Raw genomic sequence first — 26,814 nt, 5'->3', positions numbered from 1 at the left:
CTTATAAACCCCAACATCACAACATCACATCCCTGATCTGATATTCAGTTATAGGAGAATAAAGCAGTTTAACACGTGGCTAAAGACCTGGTGCAGGAGGGAGGGCTTCAGAATTCTGGATCATTGGGCTCCCTTCCAGGGAAGGTGGGACCTGTTCTGACAGGACAGTTTACATCTGGACTGGAAAGGGACTAATATCCTTGCGGGAAGGTTTGCTGGTGCTGCTCCGGTGGGTTAAAACTAGATTTGCTGGGGGAGGGGAACCAGAGAGTCAGAGCTGATGGAGGAGTGGAGGAGGGAAAAGATGATGTGAAAACTACATGCAGCGTTAGGGTCATTGGTTGAATGTGGTGGAAATGTTCTCAGGTGCATCTATTTCAATGCAAGGAGTGTTATCGGAAAGGCAGATGAGCTTAGAGCGTGGATTGGCACGTGGAATTATGACATTGTGGCCGTTAGTGAATCTTGGTTACCGGAGGGTCAGGACCAGCCGCTCAATGTTCCAGGCTTCTGTCACTTTAGATGCGATAGAACAGGGAGGGGGGGTAATATGAAAGGGGCAGGAGGGGCATTGCTTGTGAGGGAAAATATCACAGCTGTACTCAGGCAGGACAGACTAGAGGGCTCGTCTACTGAGGCCATATGCGTGGAGCTGATGCATGGGAAAGGTCTGACCAAACTGATGGGGTTGTGTTATAGTCAATGAGAATTGAAGGAGCAAGTCTGTGGAGAGATAACAGACAACTGCAGGAAACACAGGGTTGTGATTGTAGGAGATTTTAATTTTCCACATATTGGCTGGGATTCCCATATTGTAAAAGGGCTGAATGGCTTGGAGTTTGTCAAATGTGTTCAGGAGAGCTTTCTAAAGCAATATATAGAGGTACCAGCTAAGGAGAGAGTTTTTTGAGGCGGTTACCAGGAAATTTGATGAAGAAAAGGCTGTGGATGTTGCCTAGATGGACTTTAGTAAGGCCTTTGACCACAAGACATTGGAGCAGAAATAGGGCATTCAGCCCATCATTTAATCCTGACACATCTGCCTTTAGTTTCTCCGTGTTAAATCTCAAATTAAACCCAATCCTATTTTGATCACTGCCTCCTAATAGTTCCTTTACCTGCAGATCTCCACTCACCTCTGGGGCATTACATGACACCTCGTCCCGTCCAGCCCACCCCCTCGTGGGCTCATCAACAAGCTGCTCCAAAAAGCCATCTCGTCGCCTTTCTACAACCTCTCTCTTGAGACCCAGTCCCAACCTGGTTTTCCCAATTGACTTGCATGATAAATCCCCCAGGACTAAACATTGCCCTTCTGACACGCCTTTTCTACCTGCCTCAGTAAGTTGTTGTCCACAACCTGGTTACTATTTGGAGGTCTGGATAGAACAGCCAGTTCTTACCTCCACCCTCAATGATCCTACGTCACCTCTGAAAGGCCACCCACTGTATTCCTTCTGCACGCATTTAAATACAAACCCTTCAGCCCTGTATTTGTGGCCTTGCAATTCATCCCCACGACTGCCACTTTGACCTATCTGCCTATCCTTCCACACAAACCCCCAAACAGCCGACCCTACATGTGGGCCACCCACCTCCTCACATTGGATCACAGCCCCCCACAAACAGCCTTCTAGTTTAACTCCCCTTCCCCCCACAAACAGCCTTCCCAACCCTCCCTGCCACGATGCTGCTTTCCCTCCAGTTCGGGTACAACTTGAACAGGTCACCCCTTCCCCAGAAAAGGTTCCAATGACCCAAGAAGATGAAACCCTGCCCCCTGCCCCATTTCCTTGGCCACACGTTTGTCTGCACCCCCTTTCTGTTCTTCCCTTCCTCAGCTCCTGGCACTGGGAGCAATTGAGAGATGACCAGTGTGGAGGCCTGTTCTTCAGCTTCTATCTTCACTCCTTAAATTTAGCAGGACCTCGACTGGACCCCTGTCTGTGTCTGTGTCTGTGTCTCTGTCTGTGTCTCTGTCTGCTCACACTCGCCTTTTGAATATCTTGCACCTGCTCAGAGACGTCCTGGACCCGGCCTCCGGGAGGCCTCACACTCTCCTGGAGTTTCTTTCTGCAGCTGTAGAATCTCTGTTCCCCTGATGATCAAGTGTCTCCAGTGGCTATCACTCCCCTTCTCTTCTGAAGCTCAGCCCATCATGGTGCTATTGGTCTGGCTGCTGTTGCCTGCACCCCCCCCCCACCCCCACCCAGCAGTATCCAAAGGGATATACTTGTGGCTGAGGGGAATGGCCACAGGGGTGCCCTGCATTGCCTGCCCTTCCCTTTCACTCTCCTGACTGTCATCCATCTACCCTCCTCCTGCCTCCTAGCTGCGATCGTGTCCCTGTAACTCGTGCTCCGGACCAGGACATAGACCCGGTGGACGAGGCGGCCGAACGATGCACGCATTACAGGAGATGCACTGGTCCCACTACGTCCAAGAGCAGCCACGTATCAGGCAGCAGGTGCTGGAGACTGAGGGGATGGACATCGAGGAGATCCTCCTGGACCACTTCCGCTACTGGTTCTATCACCGCCTCTGCCTCCCGAATGATCCGGAGTTCATCCAGCTCCAGCTCCAATTCCCTAACTCAGTTTGTCAGGAGTTGAAGCTGGATGCACTTCTCACAGATGAAGTTGTCAGGGATCCTGCTGGCTTCCCTGACCACCCACATTCTGCAAGAAGAGCTTCCCCTGCCTTGGCTGCCATGCCCACTATCTATTAACTTTTACACCTTCATGTCAGCCTCTGCTCACCAAAGCCTTTCAAAATAAAGCCTCAACTTCCACTCCTACCCTGGGCCACTCTGCTCCGCCATTTAATCATGAGCAGGTCCATTTTCCCACTCAGCATCAGTGCCTGGCCTTCTCCCCTGGCTAATCAAGATGGGGGTGAGTGGGGCAGAAGAGAGTGAGGGGGTAGGAGAGGGTGGGGGAGCAGCAGGTAGTTGGGGAAGAGGTGAGGAGTGGAGGAGAGGGGGTAGGCAGAGCTGAGGGGAGGTCAGGGTGATGTAGGAGGTGAGGGTGGAGGTCAGGGTGATCTAGGAGGTGAGGGTGGAGGTGAGGGGGTAAGGGAGGGGAATGGGTGAAGGAGGATGAGGGGTGGGGGAAGAATGGGGAAGGGTGAGGAGTTGAGGGTGGGTGAGAGTGAGGGGGTGGGTGAGGGTGAGGGGTTGAGGGAGGGTGAGGGGTTGAGGGAGGGTGAGGGGTTGAGGGAGGGTGAGGGGTTGAGGGAGGGTGAGGGGTTGAGGGAGGGTGAGGGGTTGAGGGAGGGTGAGGGGTTGAGGGAGAGTGAGGGGTTGAGGGAAGGTGAGGGGTTGAGGGAGGGTGAGGGGTTGAGGGAGGGTGAGGGGTTGAGGAGGATGAGGGGAGGGAGAAGTGTGGAGGAGAGTGAGGGATGAGGGGAAGAGTAAGGGGTGAGTGAGGGTGAGGGGTTGAGGGAGGGGGAGGGTGGATGGGTGTGGGTGCGAAGGGTGGGGAGGGTGCGAAGGGTGGGGAGGGTGAGAAGGGTGGGGAGGGTGAGGTGGGCAGGGTAAGGGGTTGAGGGAGGGGGAGGGTGGTTGAGGGGTGATGGAGAGAGGGAGGGTGACAGGGAAGGTGGGTGAGGGGTGATGAGAAGGGGAAGGGTGAGGGGTGAGGGAGGATGAGGGGGTGGGCAAGGGTGATGTGTTGAGGGAGGTTGGGGAGGGATGAGGGGGATGAGGGATTGTGGGAGATTGAGGGGAAGGTAAGGGGTGAGGGGGAAGGTAGATGAGGGGTGATGGGTAGGTCGATGAGGGGTGATGGGTAGGGTGAGGGTGAGGGGGAAGGGTGAGGCATAAGGGGGGAGGGTGAAGGAGGGTAAGGGGTTGAGGGAGGGTTACGGGAAGGATGTGAGGGTGAGGGGGAGGGGGCCAGGGGATGAGCTGCCCTGTTTTGGTGCCAGGTTCATGCTGCGGACCAGGACACAGGCCCGGTGGATGAGGCGACCGAACGGATGCATGCATTACAGGAGATGCGCTGGTCCCACTACGTCCAAGACCAGCCACGCATCAGGCAGCAGGTGCTGGAGACCGAGGGGATGGACATCGAGGAGATCCTCCGGGACCACCTCCGCAACTGGTTCATCGAGTGCTAGTGAGACCACCAGCTCCCACCCCCAACCCCGCTCCGTGACTAGTGAGGGATTGCTGAAGGTGGGATGTGAGTGGGAAGGGAAGGTTGAGAATCACTGCTCTGGACCCAATTGTGACTGAAATATTTTGCTTGAGAAAAATTGTCATTGGCCCATTTCCTTTGGAGTGATGAAACCATGCACATAACAAGTCAATGAGGTGTGATTCAAACAATGGGTTTCAACCTGAAGCAATTCCTCATGAATCACAGAGCACCAATGGCATAGGGGTTACTTAAAGTGGGATCTGAGTGGAAAGAAAAAGGTTGAGAACCCCTGATCTGGAATCTTCTAGATCAACTGGGGAGGTGGGGCTGAGGGGAGGTGGATGGAATTTAACTCGGACACTCTGGGAGATTAAACCAAGGCAGGCCCCGCACGGTGAACATTAGGGTCCTGGGGAGTTGTAGAACAGAGAGGGTTGGGGCAGTTCCACGAATATGGTGACTCAGGTAGACAGGGTGGTGGAGGAGATGTTCCACCTTCATCAGTCAGGCCATCAAGAGGGGGAGCAAGGGCATCGTGATGCAATGTACAAGATGTTGTGAGGCCACAGGAATATTGTGCTCTGGGCACCCAGCTGTAGAAAGAACATCATTAAATTGGAAAGGCTGCAGGAAAGATTCACGGGCATACCTTAGACTGCATGGTTTGAGTTTTAATGAGAAGCCACTCATTCCTCACTCTGCCTTCTGCTCTTCCCACAGTAATTCCATGGGGAAATTCCCTGATTACCCCAGTGCAGAGCAAGGTGGCTCGGAGATCATCTTTGTGGAGAAAACCCCTGAGCAGGTAATCATCCAAACTCTATTAGAGAATGTTCCAGAACATTTCATATCATAGAATCTCCCCAGCTGTGGAGGGCGACTTACCCCAACACCCACCATTGCTTTCTGTCGCCCAGGGTCGAACACAGCTTCACGTTAAGTGGTGTTGGAAGTCAGGGTTGGGATTAGCTTGCGAATAGGGTCATTAGGGTTTAGGTTGGGGATAAAGTTCAGGGTAATGGTAATTATAAATTTAATTTAGAGGTATAGCATGGTAACAGGTCCTATCAGCACACGAGCCCTGCTGCCCAATTACACTCAATTAATCTACAACTCCCGGTACATTTCGAACGGTGGGAGGAAACCAGTTTGGGTTGGGGTTGGGGTCGGGTTGGGGGCCGATGGTTTTCGTGGGGTTCGGATTAGGGTTGGAACTAGGATTGGGTTGGGGTTCTCAAGATCACAAGACAAAGGAACAGAAGCAGGCCACTAGGCCCATCGAGTCTGTTCCGGAAATCTACACTAAGCTACTCTACTCTAGTTCCAATTTCCGGTCTTTTCCCCATATCCCTTGATGCCCTCACTAATGAGATACTTGTCTATTTCTTGTTGAAATACTCCCAGTGATGTGGCTTCCACTGATGTATGCGGCAGTGAGTTGCACAGATCCACGACCCTCTGGCTAAAGAAGTTCTTCCTAATCTCTTTTATATGGATAATCTCTCATATTCAGACTATGACCCCTTGTCCTCGATTCACCCACCAAGGGAAACATCTTACCCACATTTACCCTATCTAAACCTTTCAAAATACAAAATGCCTCTTTGAGATCTCTCTTTCTCCTATACTCCAATGAGTACAACCCAAGAGCTGCCAACCGCTCCTTGTATGTTAGCCCTTGCATTCCAGGAATCATCCTGGTAAATCTCCTCGGCACCCTCTCCAACAACACATCCTTTCTAAGATAGGGGGCCCAAAACTGCACACAGTTCTCCAAATGAGGTCTCACCAGTGCCCCATAGAGCCTCATCAACACTTCTCCACTCTTAGACACTATTCCACTTAATGAGCAATTTCATCTGGTCATTAACTTTTAGGTTTCCCTGCACGAGGATACCCAGGTCCCTTTGCATATCCGAGGTCTGAATTTTCACCCCATCCAAATAGTATTCTGCCTGTTTATTTCCACTGCCAAAACATAACTACATTTCTCAATGTTAAATCTCATCTGCCATATTTTTGCCCAGTCTCCTAATCTGTCTATCTCCTTCTGCAACTTTACGATTTCTACTACACTTCCCACTCCGCCATCTATCTTGGTGTCGTCTGCAAATTTGGCCACAAAACCATTCATACCACAATCCAAATCATTAATATAAGTTGTAAACAGCAGGGGCCCCAAGACTGATCCCTGCGGAACACCACTAGTTACAGGCAGCCATCCAGAACTGGAACCCTTAATTTCAAACCTTTACTTCCTGCTTATCAGCCACTTTTCTAACCAGTTTAATAACTTTCCTATAATTCCATGGGCCCTCATCTTATTTAACAGCCTAACATGCGGCCCATTATCAAAAGCGTGACGTTCCCCTGGACCCCGCACTGATACCGATGAAATAGTGAAACTTTTGGATTGTAAGGGTTCAATCAGGCAGACGCAGCATGGTTTTAGAAAGGGAAGATCTTGTTTGACAAACTTGTTACGATCCTTTGAGGATATAATGGGTCCGGTGAATAGAGGGGAACAGGTTGATGTTGTCTATTTGGATTTCCAGAAAGTGTTTGGTAAGCTGCCGCACAAGAGACTTCTCAGTAAGTTACAGGGAAGTGGAGTCCGGGGAAGTCTATTGGCCTGGATCGAAAACTGGTTGTCTGACAGGAGGCAGAGAGTCGGGATAAGTGGGAGTTTTTCAGGTGGGCAGAGAGTGGTAAGTGGGGTGCCGCAGGGGTTGGTGTTAGGCCCACAACTGTTCATCATTTACATGGATGACTTGGAGCAGGGGACAAAATGTGCTGTAGCCAAGTTTGCAGATGATACCAAATTGAGTGGAAGAGCAAATTGTAATGAGGTTGTGGAGAGTCTGCAGAGGGATCGAGTTAAGCTGGATGAGTGGGCAAAGGGCTGGCAGATGGAGTACAATGTTAGTAAGTGTGAGGTTATCCATTTTGGCAAGAAAAATAGAAGAGCTGAATATTATTTAAAGGGTGAAAAACTACAGCATGCGGTTGTGCAGAGGGACTTGGGAGGGCTTGTGCATGAATCGCAAAAAGTTAGGTTGCAGGTGCAGCAGGTTATTAAGAAGGCAAATGGAATGTTGGCCTTCATCGCCAGAGGAATTCAATTCAGGAGTAGGGAGGTCATGTTGCAACTGTATAAGGTACTGGTGAGACCGCACCTGGAGTACTGTGTCCAGTTCTGGTCTCCATAGTTAAGGAAGGATATACTGGCTTTGGAGACGGTCCAGAGGAGGTTTACTAGGTTGATCCCTGGGATGAAGGGGTTGACTTATGGTGAAAGATTAAATCATCTAGGATTGTATTCGCTCGAGTTCAGAAGAATGAGAGGAGATCTTATAGAAACATATAGGATTATGAAGGGTATGGATAGGATAGATGTAGGAAGGTATTTTGAGCTGGCCGGGGAAACTAAAACGAGGGGACACAGTCTCAAGATTCGGGGGAGTAGATTTAGGACAGAGATGAAGAAAAATAGCTTTTCCCAGAGAGTAGTGAATGATTGGAATTCTCTAACCAGGGAAGTGGTTGAGGCTGCCTCATTAAACATATTTAAAATTCGGTTAGATCAATTTTTACATGCTAGAGGAATTAGGGGATATGGGGAGAAGGCAGGTAGGTGGAGTTAGGTCCTAAATTAGATCAGCCATGATCGTATTGAATGGCGGAGCAGGCTCGATGGCCTGAATGAGGTGATAGAGGAATTAGGGGATCTGGGGAGAAGGCAGGTAGGTGGAGTTAGGTCCTAAATTAGATCAGCCATGATCGTATTGAATGGCGGAGCAGGCTCGATGGGCCATTTTTGGCCTACTCGTTCCTACTTCCTATGTTCCTATGATACGTGATGTTCCCCAGGACCCCGCACTGACACACTGCCCCCGATCCCATGCAGAGATTTCCCCTGCGACCCATGTATCACACATGACTGCTGAGCCAAAGCTTCCTGCCACAGCTGCTGTCTGAGTTGTCAGCGAAGGCGGAGGAGAAGGAGCGCCAAGTGGCAGGACAAGGGCTGAGGAAGGACACTGCGATGGAGGAGAAGGGGAAGAGGAGGAAAAAGGTCACTGAGGTGAGTCTACACACAGTGGCTGATTGTGCCAGCATGTACACACCAGGAGCTACCCCACAATGGGGAGTGGCCCCACACATATACACCAGGAGCCCCCCCACAACAGGAAGTGGGCCCACATGTACATACCAGGAGCCCCCCCCCCATAATGGGGAGTGGGTCCACACGTATACACTAGGAGCCCCCCCACAAAAGGGAGTGGGCCCACATGTACATACCAGGAGCCCCCCCCCCCATAATGGGGAGTGGGTCCACACGTATACACCAGGAGCCGCCCCATAATGGGGAGTGGGTCCACACATATACACCAGAAGCCCCCCCACAAAGGGGAGTGGGCCCACATGTACACACCAGGATCCCCCCTACCAGAGGCCATGGATGAACAAAAGGATTGCCAGCCTCCTGAGGGCCAGGTCAATGGCATTTCTGACCAGTGATGCAGATCTCTCCAGGAAGTCCCAGTGACAAACTCGATCAGGGACTCATTAAGGACTCTTCCTTGTGCACTTTATTGGGTTTTTTTTTGTTCTCTCTGTGTTGCACAGTTGATTTGTTTACATTCATTATCTGCTCACAGTTCTTTGTGTCTACATGTTTACACTGAGTACAGTTTATTTTTACACGACCAATTAATGGTAATTCTGCCACGCGCGTGGGGAAAGGAATCTCAGGGTTGTATGTGATGTTGTGTATATTCCCTGACAATGAATATGATAGTCCACGTATGACTACAGAAAGTCATGTCAGAAGCTGAGGCAGTTCTGAGGGAGACTAGTAACGTCAGATTCTTGCCAGCGATGGTGAAGGTTGCAGGCCACTGGAACCTATGACCACCATTAACAGTATCCACCTCTCTTCCAACCTTCGCCTCGTCAGCAAAGGCCAGGTTTGCAGAGCTGGGACTTTTCTCTTTGGACTATAGAAGGATGAGAGGAGACCTGATAGAGGCTGACAAGATTCTGAGAGGCAGAGATAAGATGGAAAGCCAGTACCTGTTTTCCAGGGCAGGGTCAGCAAACACCAGAGGGGTTGTGTACAAAGTGAAGGGAGGGAAGTTTAGGGGAGACGTCAGGGGGAAGTTATTTCTACAGAGAGTTGGGGGGCCCCGGAATGCCATCCTGGGGGTGGTGGTGGAGGCTGGAACATTGGGGGCATTTAAGAGATTTTTAGACAGTCACATGGATGGAAGAAAAATAGAGGATTACAGGGTAGGGAGGGTTTTGATTTTTTTTGGTAAAATATCTAAGTTGGTACAACATCAAGGGGTGAAGAGCCTGTACTGCACCATATTAACATGACCGCATAGAGCTCAGTAGTGGAGAAGATCAAGAACTTCAAATTCCTGGGGGTCAATATCTCTGAGGATCTGTCCTGGAGCCTCCATGCTGATGCAACCACAAACAAGGCTTGCCAGTGGCTGTACTCTGTGAGGTATCTGAGGAGGTTCGGTACGTTACTGAAGACTCTCATAAACCTCTCCGGGTGTAATGTGTGGAGCATTCTGGCTGGTTGCATCTCTGCCTGGTATGGAGGCATCAACTCTCAGGACAAGAATAAACTCCAGAGGGTTGTTAACTCAGCCTATGACATCACAGGCACCAGACTTCACTCCATTGACGACATCTACATGAGGTGGTCTTAAAAAAGCAGCCTCTATCCTCAGAGACTCCACCACCCAGGCCATGCCCTCTTCACTCTGCTACCATCAGCGAAAAGGTACAGGAGCCTAAAGACGAGCACTCAGCGGCACAAGGACAGCTTCTTCCCCACTGCCATCAGATTCCTGAATAACCAATGAACCACAGACATGGCCTCACTGTGTCTATTTTTTCACGAATTTATTTATTTTTATAGTAATATTTGCAGTGTAAAAACTGCCACAAAACAACAAATTTCACGACATTAATGGCAGGAAAATAAAATAATCTGTCAGTTACAGGAAATCCATTCTGCTCAGGATGTTCACAAATCAAGGGGGAGGGCTAGGGTGTTGGAGGGTTTACACAGAGATTGGCAAGGCCCTGGAGAGTGGGGAAGGACAGAGGAGCACAGGTACGTCATGGTAAGTGTTGACAGAATGCAGGCTTCCGCATTGCACCATACAAAGCAGCAGGTGCAGGTGGTACACAGGACTCTGCAGTTCACATGTACACCGTACAGTTTGTACTGTGGGTAAGAAATCCCTTCCTGAATTTGACCCCAAACATTGACCATAGATGCTGCCTGATCCACTGAGTTCCTCCAACACTTTGCATTGCTCCAGTTTCCAACGTCTGCAGATTGTCTTCACCCTGTGTGCTCCTGGTGTGGTTTATACACTGGCCAGTGCACATTGTAGGGGGGAGATGGTCCGTGCAGACACGGATATGCAGGGCAACCTTCTTTTGCACATCCCACCTCCTCCAAGTTAAAGGGGTGCCAATGGGTACCCACATGGGCCCCAGCTATGTCTTCCCTTTTGTTGGCCACATGGAGGATTCCATGCTACAAGTCCACACAGGTGAGGGGGAATCCTCTACTAAATCAATAGCCCCTTTTCCACTGGCTCCACTGCAAGAGTTTGTCAGCATGGAAAATTTTTCCCATTAGCAGCCCAAATAATATGACCCCTTTTCCGACTTCCTTCTGGGCAACCCAAAGACATGAACTGGGATGAGGGAATGACTGCTGCTTTTAATAAAGCCAAGGAAGTGCTGGCCAACGCACCCATGTTGGTGTATCCTTGACCCAAGGTGCCCACAGCTCTCACAGTTGACACATCCAGCCCGGCCATTGGATACACGCTGGAACAACCGATCGAGGGCTATTGGAAGCTGTTGCCTTTTTCAGCCAGCCCTGGAGACCCGCCATTTCAGGTATTTCTCGAAGGAAGGTGCTTCATCGTATTCACAGACCACAAACCCCCAATATCTGCCTTTGCTAAGGTTTCAGACCCATGGTTGTCAAGGCAACAGAGACATCTCTCTTTTATTTCAGAATATACCACATCCATTTGGCACATTGCGGAGAAAAAGAAACACGGGCAGATGTGCGACCCCGCACATCAGTCCGTTCTGTCCATGCATGGTCTCCAGGTATAGACGATGCAGCCCTCGCGGCAGCACACAGCAGGAGGACGAGGACATCATGGCCCACTGTACTGCAGTATCCGGGCTAAAGCTGGAGAACCTGAGATTTGGACCTTATGTGGCTACAATCCTATGTGACGTGTCCACAGAGCAACTCCGACCAATGTGACTCATGGCCTGGTGCACCCTTCCTTTTAAGGCACCAAGCAGCTAGTAGCACAGCCAACAGAGCAGGCTGAACACTGGGCCAGAATGTGTGACAATGTCAGACCTCAAAACCAGGAGCAGGTAGAAGCTCCGCTCCAATCCACAGTACATAAATGTTTTGACCATGTACATATTGACACCGTGGGACCACTGCCACCATTGCAATGGGCCAGGTACCTTCTGACAATGGTCGATAGGTTTATGAGGAGGCCAGAAGCTTTCCTGCTCTCAGACATCTCCTCCACATTGTTTACTAGAGTGTTTATCGCAAACTGGGTGGCTCATTTTCGGTTATCCGTGGACATGTCGACAGGCGGTGAGAGGGGGGGGGGCACAATTCACATCAACTTTGTGAACGGCATTAGCCCGGTTACCCGTCAAGCTGTTGCATCCTTCCATGGCGTACCGTCCATAATTCAACAATCTTGTGGAGAGACTTCACCGCCATTTGAAGTCGGCCCTCGTGATGCACCTCGAAGGTCGTGATTGGACGGATGAGTTTCCTTGCCCTTTTTATAGTATGTAGACCATGCCTTGCACTCTGCGCCCTATCTATAGTACACAGACCGTGTCCTGAACTGTCCGCCCTGTTTGTAGTACACAGTCAGTGTTGCGCATGTGTGCCCTTTTTGTAGTACGCAGACCGTGTCTTGCATTCTGTGCCCTGTTTGTAGTACACAGACTGTGACCTGCACTGTCCACCCCGTTTGTAGTATGCAGACCATGTCTTGCACTCTGCCCTATCTATAGTACACAGACCATGTCCTGAACTGTCTGCCCTGTTGGTAGTACACAAACTGTGTCACGCATGTGCGCCCTGTTTGTAGTACACAGACTGTGTCTTGCACTGTCCACCCTGTTTGTAGTACACAGACCGCTTCGCGCAAGTGCATCCTGTTTTTAGTACGCAGACTGTGTCCTGCACTGTCTGCCGTTTGTAGTACACAGACCGTGTCTTGCACTGTCTGCCCTGTTTGTAGTAAACAGACTGTCTTGCACTGTCTGCCCTGTTTGTAGTAAACAGACCGTGTCTTGCACTGTCCGCCCTGTTTGTAGTAAACAGACCATGTCTTGCACTGTCCTCCCTGTTTGTAGTACGAAGACCGTGTCTTGCACTCTGTGCCCTGTTTATAGTAAACAGACCATGTCTTGCACTGTCCACCCTGTTTGTAGTTTGCAGACCGTGTCTCGCACTCTGCGCCCTATCTATAGCATACAGACCGTGTCCTGAACTGTCCGCCCTGTTTATAGTAAGTAGACTATGTCCTGCACTGTATGCCCTGTTTGCAGTACACAGACCGTGCTGTGCATGTGCTCCCTGTTTGTAGTAAACAGACCGGGTCTTGCACTGTCCGCCCTGTTTGTAGTAAACAGACCATGTCTTGCACTGTCCTCCCTGTTTGTAGTACGCAGACAGTGTCTTGCACTGTCTGCCCTGTTTGTAGTAAACAGACTGTCTTGCACTGTCTGCCCTGTTTGTAGTAAACAGACCGTGTCTTGCACTGTCCTCCCTGTTTGTAGTACGCAGACCGTGTCTTGCACTGTCTGCCCTGTTTGTAGTAAACAGACTGTCTTGCACTGTCTGCCCTGTTTGTAGTAAACAGACTGTCTTGCACTGTCTGCCCTGTTTGTAGTACACAGACCGTGTTTTGCACTGTCTGCCCTGTTTGTAGTAAACAGACTGTCTTGCACTGTCTGCCCTGTTTGTAGTAAACAGACCGTGTCTTGCACTGTCCGCCCTGTTTGTAGTAAACAGACCATGTCTTGCACTGTCCTCCCTGTTTGTAGTACGCAGACCGTGTCTTGCACTCTGCGCCCTGTTTATAGTAAACAGACCATGTCTTGCACTGTCCACCCTGTTTGTAGTTTGCAGACCGTGTCTCGCACTCTGCGCCCTATCTATAGCATACAGACCGTGTCCTGAACTGTCCGCCCTGTTTATAGTAAGTAGACTATGTCCTGCACTGTATGCCCTGTTTGCAGTACACAGACCGTGTTGTGCATGTGCTCCCTGTTTGTAGTACGCAGACCATGTCCTGGACTGTCCACCCTGTTTTCAGTACACAGACCGTGTTTGCACTCTGCACCCTGTTTGTAATACACAGACCATGTCGCGCATGTGCACCCTGTTTGTAATACACAGACCATGTCGCGCATGTGCACCCTGTTTGTTGCACACAGACTATGCAACCCACGGTTAACTGGTGTTTCTGTGTTTCTCATACGTCAGCCCAAGAAGATGGTCGTCTCCCAGTTCCTGCCGGATATCATAAAGGGACAGGAAATTTACACAAGTAAGAAGCCCACTACAGGGGAAGGGGTGAGTGGGGGTAGAGTGTGGGTGGGAGGTGTGAAGTGGGAGGGGATGGGGGGTGGGGTGGAGGACTGAAGGGGAGGGGTGGAGGGGAGGGAGAGGGGTGAAGTGGAGGAGAGGGAGGTTTTGTTGGAGGGGTGAGGGGGAGGGGTGGAGGGGTTTGGGGAGAGGTGTGAGGGTGGGGTGGAGGGGTGATGGGGAGGTTTTGTTGGAGGGGAGGGGTATGTGGGGATGAAGGGGTGGAAGGGAAGGGGTTTGGGGTAGAGGTATGTGGGAGGGGGAAGGGGGTTGGGGAGGGGTGTGTGGGATGGGGAAGGGGAGGGGTTGTGGGGTAGAGGTATGGGGGAGGGGTGGAGGGGTGTGGGAGGGGGAGGGGTTTAGGGGTGAGGATGAGGGGTGGAGGGGTATGGGGTGGTGGATGGGGTGAAGGGGGAGGTGTGTGTGGAAGGGGGATGGGGTGGAGGGGAGGTGTGTGTGTGTGTGGGAGGGGAGGGGGAGTGGGGTAGAGGTGTGTGGGAGGGGAGGGGGAGTGGTGAGGGGAGGGGCAATGGTGCAGGGGATGCTGTAAAGTGGGGTAGTGGCAGGAAGAGGTGCAGTTGGGTACCTGTCTCATTCGGGTCCCTGGCTCACCCTCGGCTGCCCTGTCAGGATGGGATGTTTGTTTTGAGGGTGACTGCCACTCACAGGCTCTTCAGCCCATCTCAATGCCAACCGTGCCCATATGAGCTCACCCCACTTGCCTGTGTTTGGCAGGGATCTCCTGGTTGGACCAGATGCTGGAGCAGTTGGTGGGTAGTTGGCTGTAACATGTAGAGAGGAAGGAGCAGAAAGGTCATAGTTGGATGGGTTGAAATGAGTCTCTTTGCACACTGGGGGTATTAGGAATAAAGGGGATGAACAGAGCTGGATCCGTATGCGGAACTACGATGTTGTGGCTGTTACTGAGACTTGGCTGGAGCACGGGCAGGATTGGCTGATGCAGGTACCAGGGTTCAGGTGTTTTAAAGGGAATAGGGTGGGAGGGAGAAGGGTGGGGGAGTAGCATTACTGGTCAGGGATAGTATCATGTCTATAGAAAGGGAGGAGGCTGCAGAGGGAGGGTCCACTGAGTGGGAGTGGGTAGACGTCAGAAACAGGAAGGGAGCTCTCACTGTGCTGGGAGTCGTCCATAGGCCCCCAAATAGCTATCGGGACCCTGAGGAGCAGATCAGCAGACAGATTTTGGAATGGTAGGAAATACAGGGTTGTGGTTATGGGTGATTTCAACTTCCCTCAAATGACTGGCACCTCCTGACTGCAAGAGGGATGGATGGGGCCGAATTTGACAGGAGTGTCCAAGAAGGATTCCTGACAACTCTGTGGACTGGCCGACGAGAGGAAAGGCCAGACTGGATCCGGTTGTGGGGAATGAACCTGGTCAGGGGGTGGACCTCTCCGTGGGGGAGCATTTTGGTGAGAGTGACCACAACTCCTGAGCTTAAACAATAAAAACAGTCAATCTTGGGAAGTGTTTAAGTGGGGAAGGGCTAATTATGAAGGGATGAGGCTGGAACTAGCGAGAATAAATTTGAAACAGATATTTAAGGGTGAAAGCAAAGAGGTAATGTGGAGGGAGTTGTGGGACCACTTGTGCAGGGTTCAAGGTAGATTTGTCCCACTGGGACAAAGAAGGGATGGTTGGAAATTGAACCATGGTTGACAAGAGAGGTCAGTTTTGGAATCAGTAAGGGCTCATGAGAATGATATGTTGGCTAGGAAGTAAGACATTTTTTAGGAGTGCTCGAAGGGGGCATGAGAAGGCCCTGGCAAGTAGGATTAAGGAAAACTCAGAGGCTTTCAACATGTCCTCCATTGTACAGCTGTGGCTGACAGGAGAAGTCTACACCAAAGTACAACAAAAGAAAGGGTGGAAAGGAAGTTAACATTTATGGGAAGATTGCGGACTGGGACACTTTTCAAAACCCACAGAAGGCAAATAGGAAGATCATGAGGAAAAGATGGGTGCAGTTTGAAAGCTTTTTAAGTATATTGAGTAAAAATGGTGAGAGTAAACATTGGACAGAGAGACTATGATCATGGAGGGATTGTCATAGTAGAGAAGGAGATGGCAGGGGAAGTGAATCAGCATTTTGCACCACTGTGGAAAACTCGAGCAGCCGACATGATTTTCAATGGTGTTAGGGAAGGGAAGTGAGTGTATTCACCATCTCCGGCGACAAGGTGCCCAGAAAGCTGGATGGTCTTAGCATGGAAAAGTCTCCTGGACCAGATGGATCGCACCCTCAGGTTCTGAAAGAAGTAGCTATGGAGATTGTGGAGGCACTAGTAATGATCCTCCAAGAATCAATAGATTCTGGCATGGTTCTGCAGGACTGGAAAATTGCAAAGGTCACTCTGATATTTAAAAAGGGAGGGAGGCAGCAGAAAGGAGATTATAGACCTGCTAGCCTGACATCAATGATTGCGAAGATGTTGAAGACCATTGTCAAGGACGAGATTTGGAGAACTTGGAGGTACATGACAAGATTGGCCCAAGCCAGCCTGGTTTTCTCAAGGGAAAATCTTGCCTGACAAACCTACTGCAATTTTATGGAGCAACCACAAGCAGGTGCGACACAGGAGATGCAGTGGATGTTGTGTATTTGCACTTTCAAAAGGCCTTTGACAAGGTGCCAGACATGAGGCTGCTTCGCCAAATGAGAGCCCATGGAATAACAGGAAAAATACATATTGAAGTGCCAGTTGATGAAGTAAACAAAGACAATGTGGTCAAACAATAATCATGGCTTTTATTAGCAGAAACTAATGGTGCAATAATGAAAGACAATGGGTGCAGACATAGTTATACCCCAGGGGAGTGTCTATAACAGCAGAGATAATGCACAGCCAATGTTAGTAAGGCAAGGCTCGCTGAAGGGAAGACTGACAGCTCAGCAGAGATTCACCACACATGCATGGGCAGAGCATTGGCTGATGGGCAGGAATCAGAGAGTGGGAATAAAAGGATCCTATTCCGGTTACCAGTGGGGTTCCGCAGGAGTCGGTGTTGGGGCCACTTCTCTTTATGCTATACTCAAAAAAGAAATTTTGAGGGTACAGAGTAGTTATGTCCCAGTCTGGATCAAAGGAAAGGCTGGAAGTCATAGGGAGGCTTGGTTTTCGAGGAATATTGGAAAATTGGTTAGGAGAAAAAGGGAGGTGTACAAGAGGTATAAAGAGCAGGGAGCTGAGAAGTTGAAGGAGGACTACAAGGAGTGTAGAAGGAATCTTAAGAAAGAAATTCTTCTTTGGCTTGGCTTCGCGGACGAAGATTTATGGAGGGGGTAAAAGTCCACGTCAGCTGCAGGCTCGTTTGTGGCTGACAAGTCCGATGCGGGACAGGCAGACACGGTTGCAGCGGCTGCAGGGGAAAATTGGTTGGTTGGGGTTGGGTGTTGGGTTTTTCCTCCTTTGCCTTTTGTCAGTGAGGTGGGCTCTGCAGTCTTCCTCAAAGGAGGTTGCTGCCCGCCTAACTGTGAGGCGCCAAGATGCACGGTTTGAGGCGATATCAGCCCACTGGCGGTGGTCAATGTGGCAGGCACCAAGAGATTTCTTTAGGCAGTCCTTGTACCTTTTCTTTGGTGCACCTCTGTCACGGTAGCCAGTGGAGAGCTCGCCATATAACACGATCTTGGGAAGGCGATGGTCCTCCATTCTGGAGACGTGACCCATCCAGCGCAGCTGGATCTTCAGCAGCGTGGACTCGATGCTGTCGACCTCTGCCATCTCGAGTACTTCGACGTTAGGGATGAAAGCGCTCCAATGGATGTTGAGGATGGAGCGGAGACAACGCTGGTGGAAGCGTTCTAGGAGCCGTAGGTGATGCCGGTAGAGGACCCATGATTCGGAGCCGAACAGGAGTGTGGGTATGACAACGGCTCTGTATACGCTTATCTTTGTGAGGTTTTTCAGTTGGTTGTTTTTCCAGACTCTTTTGTGTAGTCTTCCAAAGGCGCTATTTGCCTTGGCGAGTCTGTTGTCTATCTCATTGTCGATCCTTGCATCTGATGAAATGGTGCAGCCGAGATAGGTAAACTGGTTGACCGTTTTGAGTTTTGTGTGCCCGATGGAGATGTGGGGGGGCTGGTAGTCATGGTGGGGAGCTGGCTGATGGAGGACCTCAGTTTTCTTCAGGCTGACTTCCAGGCCAAACATTTTGGCAGTTTATAAGGCAATCGAACAACTGAAAAGTGGCAAAGCAGCAGGTATGGATGGAATCCCCCCAGAGGACTGGAAGGCTGGCGGCAAAACTCTGCATGCCAAACTGCATGAGTTTTTCAAGCTTTGTTGGGACCAAGGAAAACTGCCTCAGGATCTTCGTGATGCCACCATCATCACCCTGTACAATAACAAAGGCGAGAAATCAGACTGCTCAAACTACAGGGGAATCACGTTGCTCTCCATTGCAGGCAAAATCTTCGCTAGGATTCTACTAAATTGAATAATACCTAGTGTCGCCGAGAATATTCTCCCAGAATCACAGTGCGGCTTTCGCGCAAACAGAGGAACTACTGACATGGTCTTTGCCCTCAGACAGCTCCAAGAAAAGTGCAGAGAACAAAACAAAGGACTCTACATCACCTTTGTTTACCTCACCAAAGCCTTCGACACCGTGAGCAGGAAAGGGCTTTGGCAAATACTAGAGCGCATCGGATGTCCCCCAAAGATCTTCAACATGATTATCCAACTGCACGAAAACCAACAAGGTCGGGTCAGATACAGCAATGAGCTCTCTGAACCCTTCTCCATTAACAATGGCGTGAAGCAAGGCTGCGTTCTCGCACCAACCCTCTTTTCAATCTTCTTCAGCATGATGCTGAACCAAGCCATGAAAGACCCCAACAATGAAGACGCTGTTTACATCCGGTACCGCACGGATGGCAGTCTCTTCAATCTGAGGCGCCTGCAAGCTCACACCAAGACACAAGAGAAACTTGTCCGTGAACTACTCTTTGCAGACGATGCCGCTTTAGTTGCCCATTCAGAGCCAGCTCTTCAGCGCTTGACGTCCTGCTTTGCGGAGAAAAAAATTAGAAAGGCCAAAAAAAGGCATGAAGAGGCTTTGGCTGACAGAGTAGAAATAAATCCAAAGGGTTTCTATAAGTACATTAAAAGTAAAAGATTAGTGAGAGATAAAATTGGACCCCTTGTAGATAGCGAGGGTAGGCTGAGTGAGAAGTCTGAGGAAATGGGGGAAATTTTGAATGATTTCTTTGCCTCGGTATTCACTAGGGAAAAAAATGTTGAACCAGTTGAAGTAAAGAAAAATAGTGGGGAGGTCATGAAGCATATGAGGATAACCAAGGAGGTAGTGATGGCTGTGTTAAAAAAGATAAAGGTGGATAAATCTCCCGGACCGGACAAAATATTCCCTAGGACATTCAGGGAGGCTAGTGGACAGTTAGTGGGGCCATTAACAGAGATATTTAGGATGTCACTGGCCACGGGGGTGGTGCCAAAGGATTGGAGGGTGGCGCATGTGGTTCCTCTGTTTAAGAAAGGGTCCAAATGCAAACCTGGGAATTATAGGCCTGTAAGTCTGACGTCTGTTGTGGGCAAGTTGATGGAAAGTGTTCTGAGGGATGCTATTTACAAATTTTTGGAGGAACAAGGATTGATAGGGAGTAAACAGCATGGTTTTGTCAGGGGTAGATCATGCTTGACAAACTTGATTGAGTTCTTCGAGGGGGTTACAAAAAAGGTTGATGAGGGGAAAGCTGTGGATGTTGTCTATTTGGACTTTAGAAAAGCTTTTGACAAAGTTCCCCACAGGAGGTTAGGAAAAAAGGTGGAGGCATTAGGTATAAATAAGGAGGTAGTGAAATGGATTCAGCAGTGGTTGGATGGAAGGTGTCAGAGAGTAGTGGTAGACAATTGTTTGTCCAATTGGAGGCCGGTGACTAGTGGAGTTCCTCAGGGTTCGGTCCTGGGTCCACTATTATTTGTTATATATATATTAATGATCTGGATGTAGGGGAGGAGAATTGGATAAGCAAGTTTGCGGATGACACAAAGATTGGTGGTGTTGTGATCAGTGAGGTAGATTACTGTAGATTAAAAGGTGATTTAGGAAGGCTGGAGGTGTGGGCTGAGAAATGGCTGATGGAATTTAATACAGATAAATGTGAGGTGCTGCATTTTGGAAAGGCAAATTTAAATAGGTCATATACATTGAATGGTAGACAATTGAGGAGTGCAGAGCAACAAAGGGATTTAGGCGTTATGGTAAATAGTACCCTCAAGGCTGATACTCAGGTAGATGGTGTGGTGAAGAAGGCATTTGGAATGTTGGCCTTCATAAATCGGAGTATTGAATTCAAGAGTAGGGAGGTTATGATGAAATTTTACAAGGCATTGATGAGGCCAAATTTGGAGTACTGTGTACAGTTTTGGTCACCAAATTATAGGAAAGATAAACAAAATAGAGAGAGTGCAGAGAAGGTTCACGAGAATGTTGACAGGATTTCAGGGTCTGAGTTACAGGGAAAGGTTGTGCAGACTGGGGCTTTTTTCTCTGGAGCGTAGAAGATTGAGAGGGGACTTGATAGAGGTGTTTAAGATTTTAAAAGGGACAGACAGAGTAAATGTGGATAGGCTTTTTCAATTAAGAAAGGGGGAGATTCAAACTAGAGGACATGGTTTAAGATTGAAGGGGGAAAATTATAAGGGGAACATGAGGGGAAATTTCTTCACGCAGAGGGTGCTGGGGATGTGGAATGAGCTTCCGGCAGACGTGGTCGAGGCGGGATCATTGGTTACATTTAAGGAAAGACTGGATCGTTACGTGGATAGGAGGGGACTAGAGGGGTATGGACCAGGTGCTGGTCAGTGGGACGAGGAGGGTGGGGATTTGCTACGGCATGGACTAGTAGGGCCGAACTGGCCTGTTCTGTGCACTACGTGGTTATATGGTTATGGTTATATGTTAATGATTTGGATCGTGGCAAAGTTTGCAGATGATACAAAGATAGAGGCAGGTAGTGAGGAGGGAACAGAGATGCTGCAGAGAGACAGAGAGAAGAGGAGAATGGGCAGAGTGGGAAATTAAATACAATGTTGGAACATGTCCAGTCATGTACTCAGGTGGAAGGAATAAAAGGGCAGAGTATTATTTGGATGGGGAGATCATTCAAAATTCAGAGGCGTAAAGGGACGTGGGAGCCCTGGTGCAGGATCCCCTAAAGGTCGACCTCCAGGTTGGGTTGGTGGTGAAGAAGGAAGGGGAATGCAAGGGATAGGGATAGGGGACGAGAGCAGGGATGTGATGGTGTAAGGGGACAGTTTTGGGCTCCTTATTTATGGAAGGATGTGCTGGCGTCGGAGAAGGTTCAGAGAAGATTCACAAGAATGATTCCTGGAATGAAGGGATTAGCATAAGAGGAACATTTGACGGCTCTTGGACTGGACTCCTTGGGGTTCAGAAGATTGAGGGGGGACCTCAAGAGGCATTTTGAACGTTGAAAGGCCTGGACGGAGAAGATGTGGCAAAGTTGTTTCCCATGGTTGGAGAGTCCAGGACAAGAGGGCACAACTTCAGCATTGAAAGGGCCCATTTAAAACAGATGTGGAGGAATTTCTTGAGCCAGAGGGCAGTGAACCTCTGGAATTTGCTGCCACGGCGGCTGTGGAGGCTGGGTCTTTGGATGTATTGAAGACAGGATTGGTAGGTATGTGACTAGTCAGGGTATGAAAGGTTTTGGGGAGAAGGCAGGGGAGTGGGGCTGAGTGGGAGAATCGATCAGCTCATGATGGAATGGCAGAGTGGACTCAGTGGGCTGAATGGCCTACATCTGCTCCAATATCTTATGATCTATGGTATTTGAAAAACAAAAGAACGAAGAGAGTGAAGTAGGGCTGATGGGGGATAAATGGGGAATATGTGCCTGGAGGCAGTGGTGGGAGGGGAAGTCCAAAATGTATACATTGCTTAAGTGGGAGAGGTGCCTTGGTTAATTCAAGGTGAGTGTAGAACAGGTTAATGTCCCGGAGCTTGTCGAGTTTAGGAAATACAAAGTGCTGGGTTCTCTTGTAATTATCTGCACAGACAAGTCCCCGCGATGGACGGGATATACCCCAGTTACTACAGGACGATTGCTGGGCCATTGGTGATGTTCTGATCACCTCATTACAGGAAGGACATGGAAGCTATGAGAGGTTGCAGAGGAGACTGACCAGGGTGCTGCCTGGATTGGAGAACGTGTCTGATGAACAAAGGTGAAGGAGCATGGATTATGAGGATGAGACGTGGCTTCACAGAGGTCGATGAGACAGGGGGAACAGGGGGATAGGGTGGACAGGGGGGCACAGGGTGGACAGGGGTCAGGGAGGGACAGGGGGGATAGCCAGCACCTTTTCACTGGGGTGGGAGTACCAAACACCAGGGGAGCCTGTTCCAGGAGAGTGGGGAAAGGTTGAGGAAAGCTGTCAGGGGTACATGTTTTATTTGGAATGGTGGGATGCTGGAATGCATCGCCGGGGCTGGTGGTGGAGGCTGATACAACAGGGACATTGAAAAAACTCTGGAAGAAAATTAGAGGGTCACGGGTGTGAGAGAGGGGAGAGTGAGATAGTTGTAGAGTTGGTTGACATAGGTGGGCACCACATCGTGGGCTGAGGGGCCTATTCTAGAATAGAATATTTTAGGTTCTATCCATGGACCTGTCTAAATGTCTTTAAAGCTTGGGGGTGGCACGGATGGTGTAGTGATTAACCCAATGCCTTTACAGCGCCAGTGACCTTGATTCGAATCCCACGCTGTCTGTAAGGTGTTTGTTTGTTCTTCCCATGTCTGCGTGGGTTTCCTCCCACCATTCGAAATGTACTGGGGGTTGAAAGTTAATTGGGGTATTTGAGCAGTGCGGATTCATACATCTGTAGTACTTTGCATGCTTCCCTTGCCTCCACTACTTAGTCTGGTAGCTCACTCCACACACCCACCACCCTCTGTGTGAACCTCCACCCCACTCTCCCCAGGATCCTGGCTGGAAGGGATATGGAGAGAGGGTCTTCAGAGAGGTGGGTGTGCAGGACAGTGTGGGAGGAAAGCTGCAATGAGACAAGACTGGAGAAGGGGGAGTGTCAGTGATCAGTGGCTGATAGACCTGCCTCTCCACAGCTGTGTGGAAGGGCCGCGATGACTCCTCAAACCTGATGCAGGAGTATGATGTGGAGCTGGAGAAAGAGGCGAAGAGGAAGGAGGTGGAGCACGAGATCCGGCTTCAGGTGAGGAGCATGTCTGCCCAGCCCTGGCTTAGGGCAGCATTGGGGTCTGGGGTACTGAGGGTTTGTGTGTGGTCCAGATAGTCCTGGAGATCCAAATCCAGGTGGTCCGAATTCAGGAGATCAAGAAGATCCAAATCCAGGATATCCAGATCCAGGAGGTCAAGATCCCACTGATCCGTGGGATCAGGAGATCAGACTCTGGGGATTTTGGGGGATACGGACAGGGATCCTTGAGGTGATGGGGTGGGGACACAGGCAGGGGTCCATGGGGAATTGGTGGGGGCATGCACAAGAGGGGGGGAAGGTCAGTAGGCATGCTGACCCAATGACTTTGGCATTTGACCCTGGCAGGTAGATGAACTCATGAGGGAGGAGCTGAAGAGTCTACGAATGGCAATTGAGAGAGATTTCAGAGAACCATCCAAAGCCAAGCACAGGCCCAAGAAGGTATCAACAGTCGCTGGGTCTGGAGTCAAGGGTCAGACTGGGAGCAGGAGGTTATGTCAGGTTAAAGGGCAGGTCGGGGACAGGCACCAACTCTGGAATGTGCTCATCCTCACCCACAGGCCAGATCTCCACCCAGCTGTGGCTCTTCTGTAGAACCATAGAACACAACAACAAAGAAACAGGCCCCTTCGACCCTTCTAGTCTGCACTGAACCATTTTTTCTGCCCTATTCCACTGACCTGCACCCAGTCCATAACCCTCCATACCCCTCCCATCCCCTGTTCAAATTCTTCTTTAATGTTAAATTTGAGCCCCCATTCACCACTTCAGCTGGCAGCTCGTTCCACACTCCCACCACTCTCTGTGTGAAGAAGTTCCCCTTCATGTTCCCCCTAAACTTTTCCCCTTTCACCCTTAACCCATGTCCTCTGATTTGTATCTCACCCACCCTCAGTGGAAAAAGCCTGTCTACATTTACTCTGTCTACCGCCCCCCCCTGATAATTTTAAATACCTCTATCAAATTTCCCCTCATTCTCTACGCTCCAGGGAATAAAGTTCTAACCTGTTTAACTTTTCCCTGAAAACTCGGTTTCTGAAGTCTGGGCAACATCCTAGTAAATCTTCTCTGCATTCTTTCTATCTTGTTGATATCTTTCCTGTCGTTCGGTGACTAAAACTGCAGACAATACTTCAAATTTGGCCTCGCCAATGTCTTGTACCACTTTACCACAACATCCCAACTCCTGTACTCAATACTTTGAATTTTGAAGGTCAAGATGCCAAAAGCTCTTTTTACAAACCTGTCCACCCATGACAGCACTTTCAGGGAATTCTGTATCTGTATTCCCAGATCCCTCTGTTCTACTGCACTCCTCAGTGCCCGACCATTCACCATGTACGTCCTTTCTTGGTTTGTCCTTCCAAAATGCAAACCCTCCCACTTGTCTGCATTAAATTCCATCTGCCATTTTACAGCCCATTTTTCCAGATCCCCCTGCAAGCTTTGAAAACCTTCCTCACTGTCCAATCTTAGTTCCATCAGCAAACTTGCTGATCCAATTGACCACATTATCATCCAGATCATTGATGCAGATGACAAACAACAATGGTCCCAGCACCGATCCCTGAGGCCCCACTAGTCACAGCCTCCAGTCTGAGAAGCATCGTCCACCACTACTCTCTGGCTTCTCCGACCAGCCATTGTCAAATCCAGTTCACTACTTCACCATGAATAATGAGCGTCTGAAGCTTCCTGACTAACCTCCCATGTGGGGACGTTGTTAATGGCCTTACTGAAGTCCATGTAGACAAAATCCACAGCCTTTCCTTCATCAACTTTCTTGGTAATTTCCTTGAAAAACTCCACAAGATTAGTTAAACAGAGCCCACCACGAACAAAGCCATGTTGACCATCCCTAATCAGTCCATGGCCAACCATATCTGATCTCTTAGAACACCTTCCAATAATTAACCTACTACTGATGTCAAGATCAGCAGGCCTGTAATTTCCAGTATTATCCTTGGAGCCTTTTTTAAACAACAGAACAACATGAGCTGCCCTCCAATCCTCCAGCACTTCATCTGTTGCTAAGGACATTTAAAATATTTCTTCCAGAGCCCCTGCAATTTCTATATTAGACAAGGTCTGAGGGAATATCTTGACAGGCCCTGGGGATTTATCCTCCCTGATTTGCTTTACGACAGCAAGCCCTTCCTCCTCTTTAATCTGTACAGGTTCCATGACCTCACTGCTTGTTTTCCTTACTTCCATCAAATCTGGGCCTGTTTCCTGAGTGAATACCAATGAAAAAAGTCCATATAACATTCCCCTTCCCCCATCTCTTTTGGTTCTGTACAAAGCTGACCACTCAGATCTTCAAGGGGACCAATTTTGTCCCTGACTATGTTTTGCTTTGAATATTCCTGTAGAAACCCCAAGGAATTTCCTTCACATTGTTACCAAAGCAACCTTGTGTCTCCTGATTTCCTTTTTGAGGTTTTTCTTGTTTTTTTAATACATCTCAAGGATCTCATTTTCTCCATGTTGCCTATACCTGTTATTTCCCTCTCTCTTCTTCCGAACCAGATCCCCAATATCCCTCAAAAACCAAGGTTTCCTCTGCCTGCTAACCTTGCCCTTAATCCTGACAGGAACATATAAACTCTGTACTCTCAAAATTTCACCTTTGAAGGACCTCCACTTACCTCGCACATCTGCGACTTGTCTGGTCTACTGTTATTGTCCCATCCCCAACCTCTCCCTACCAGCAGCCCTCACCCATTCTGACCTCATTGCACCCCAACCCAGAGCCAGTGTCCTGGGCAGCACTGTACTCCCTCGCTAAGCATGGCTCCTGTCACCTGAACCCTGTGTCCCCTGTGAACTCTGACCCTGTGCATCCTGTGATGACCCCTGTGCACTCCCACCTAAGACCCTTGCGAACCTCATGCCCTCTGACCCCATGACCCCCATGTACGCTGACCCATGATTGCTTGTGTTCTCTGATCCCTATGACCTGTGTACTGTGGCCTCTGTGATGCTTGAGCACTTTGACCCTGTACCCCATCCATTCTGACCTGTGACCCCTTTCACTCTGACCCCTGTGAACCTGTAGACTGACCTCTGACTCATGATCTCTCCTGATTCAGAAAGGGAAAGATAAGGCGACAAAGAAGAAGGAGAAGGACCTGACAGCACACAGGTAATGGGTGCTATCCCACCCATGGGTGGGCTGGACCGGCATGGGAAGGGCCCCCATACCAGGGACTGGCCCTCATTTCTGGCCCCTGACCCATGGGACATTTAGGGAGTGGAGGCAGGCAGAGGGTCAGAGGAGAGCTCCTGATTCCCACCGAGGCTGTCCCTGCCTCTCCAGGGTACACTGTCCCGCCTCAGTGTCCGGCCTCCCCGAGGTACATGGTCCCGCCTCAGTGTCCAGCCTCCCCAGGGTACACAGTCCCGTCTCAGTGTCTGGCCTCCCCGAGGTACATGGTCCCGCCTCAGTGACCAACCTCCCCAGGGTACACAGTCCCGCCTCAGTGTCCGGCCTCCCCGAGGTACATGGTCCCGCCTCAGTGACCAACCTCCCCAGGGTACACAGTCCCGCCTCAGTGTCTGGCCTCCCCGAGATACATGGTCCCGCCTCAGTGACCAGCCTCTCCAGGGTACACAGTCCCGTCTCAGTGTCTGGCCTCCCTGGGTACATGGTCCCGCCTCAGTGTTAGGGTTACTTCAGCCTCACCCCCATCACTCCCTCACTCCCACATTCTGGTTCTCTTCACCCTCCCA

General features: G+C 49.8%; 1 protein-coding gene across 1 annotated transcript in view; it reads left to right on the top strand.

Moving 5' to 3' along the window:
- LOC138753143 (dynein regulatory complex protein 11-like) overlaps positions 1-26,814 on the top strand; it is a 55,449-nt gene that overhangs the window by 5,595 nt on the left and 23,040 nt on the right. Inside the window, exons 3-9 of the mRNA XM_069915717.1 lie at positions 3,928-4,118; positions 4,863-4,947; positions 8,110-8,226; positions 13,732-13,795; positions 22,970-23,076; positions 23,428-23,523; positions 26,175-26,227. Of these exons, the coding sequence (XP_069771818.1) occupies positions 3,928-4,118; positions 4,863-4,947; positions 8,110-8,226; positions 13,732-13,795; positions 22,970-23,076; positions 23,428-23,523; positions 26,175-26,227 (713 nt within the window). The remainder of the gene's footprint in view (positions 1-3,927; positions 4,119-4,862; positions 4,948-8,109; positions 8,227-13,731; positions 13,796-22,969; positions 23,077-23,427; positions 23,524-26,174; positions 26,228-26,814) is intronic.

Source organism: Narcine bancroftii, chromosome 2, assembly GCF_036971445.1.
Source record: "Narcine bancroftii isolate sNarBan1 chromosome 2, sNarBan1.hap1, whole genome shotgun sequence".
Classification (NCBI taxonomy): domain Eukaryota; kingdom Metazoa; phylum Chordata; class Chondrichthyes; order Torpediniformes; family Narcinidae; genus Narcine; species Narcine bancroftii.
This window is presented reverse-complemented; position numbering and strand designations above follow the sequence as displayed.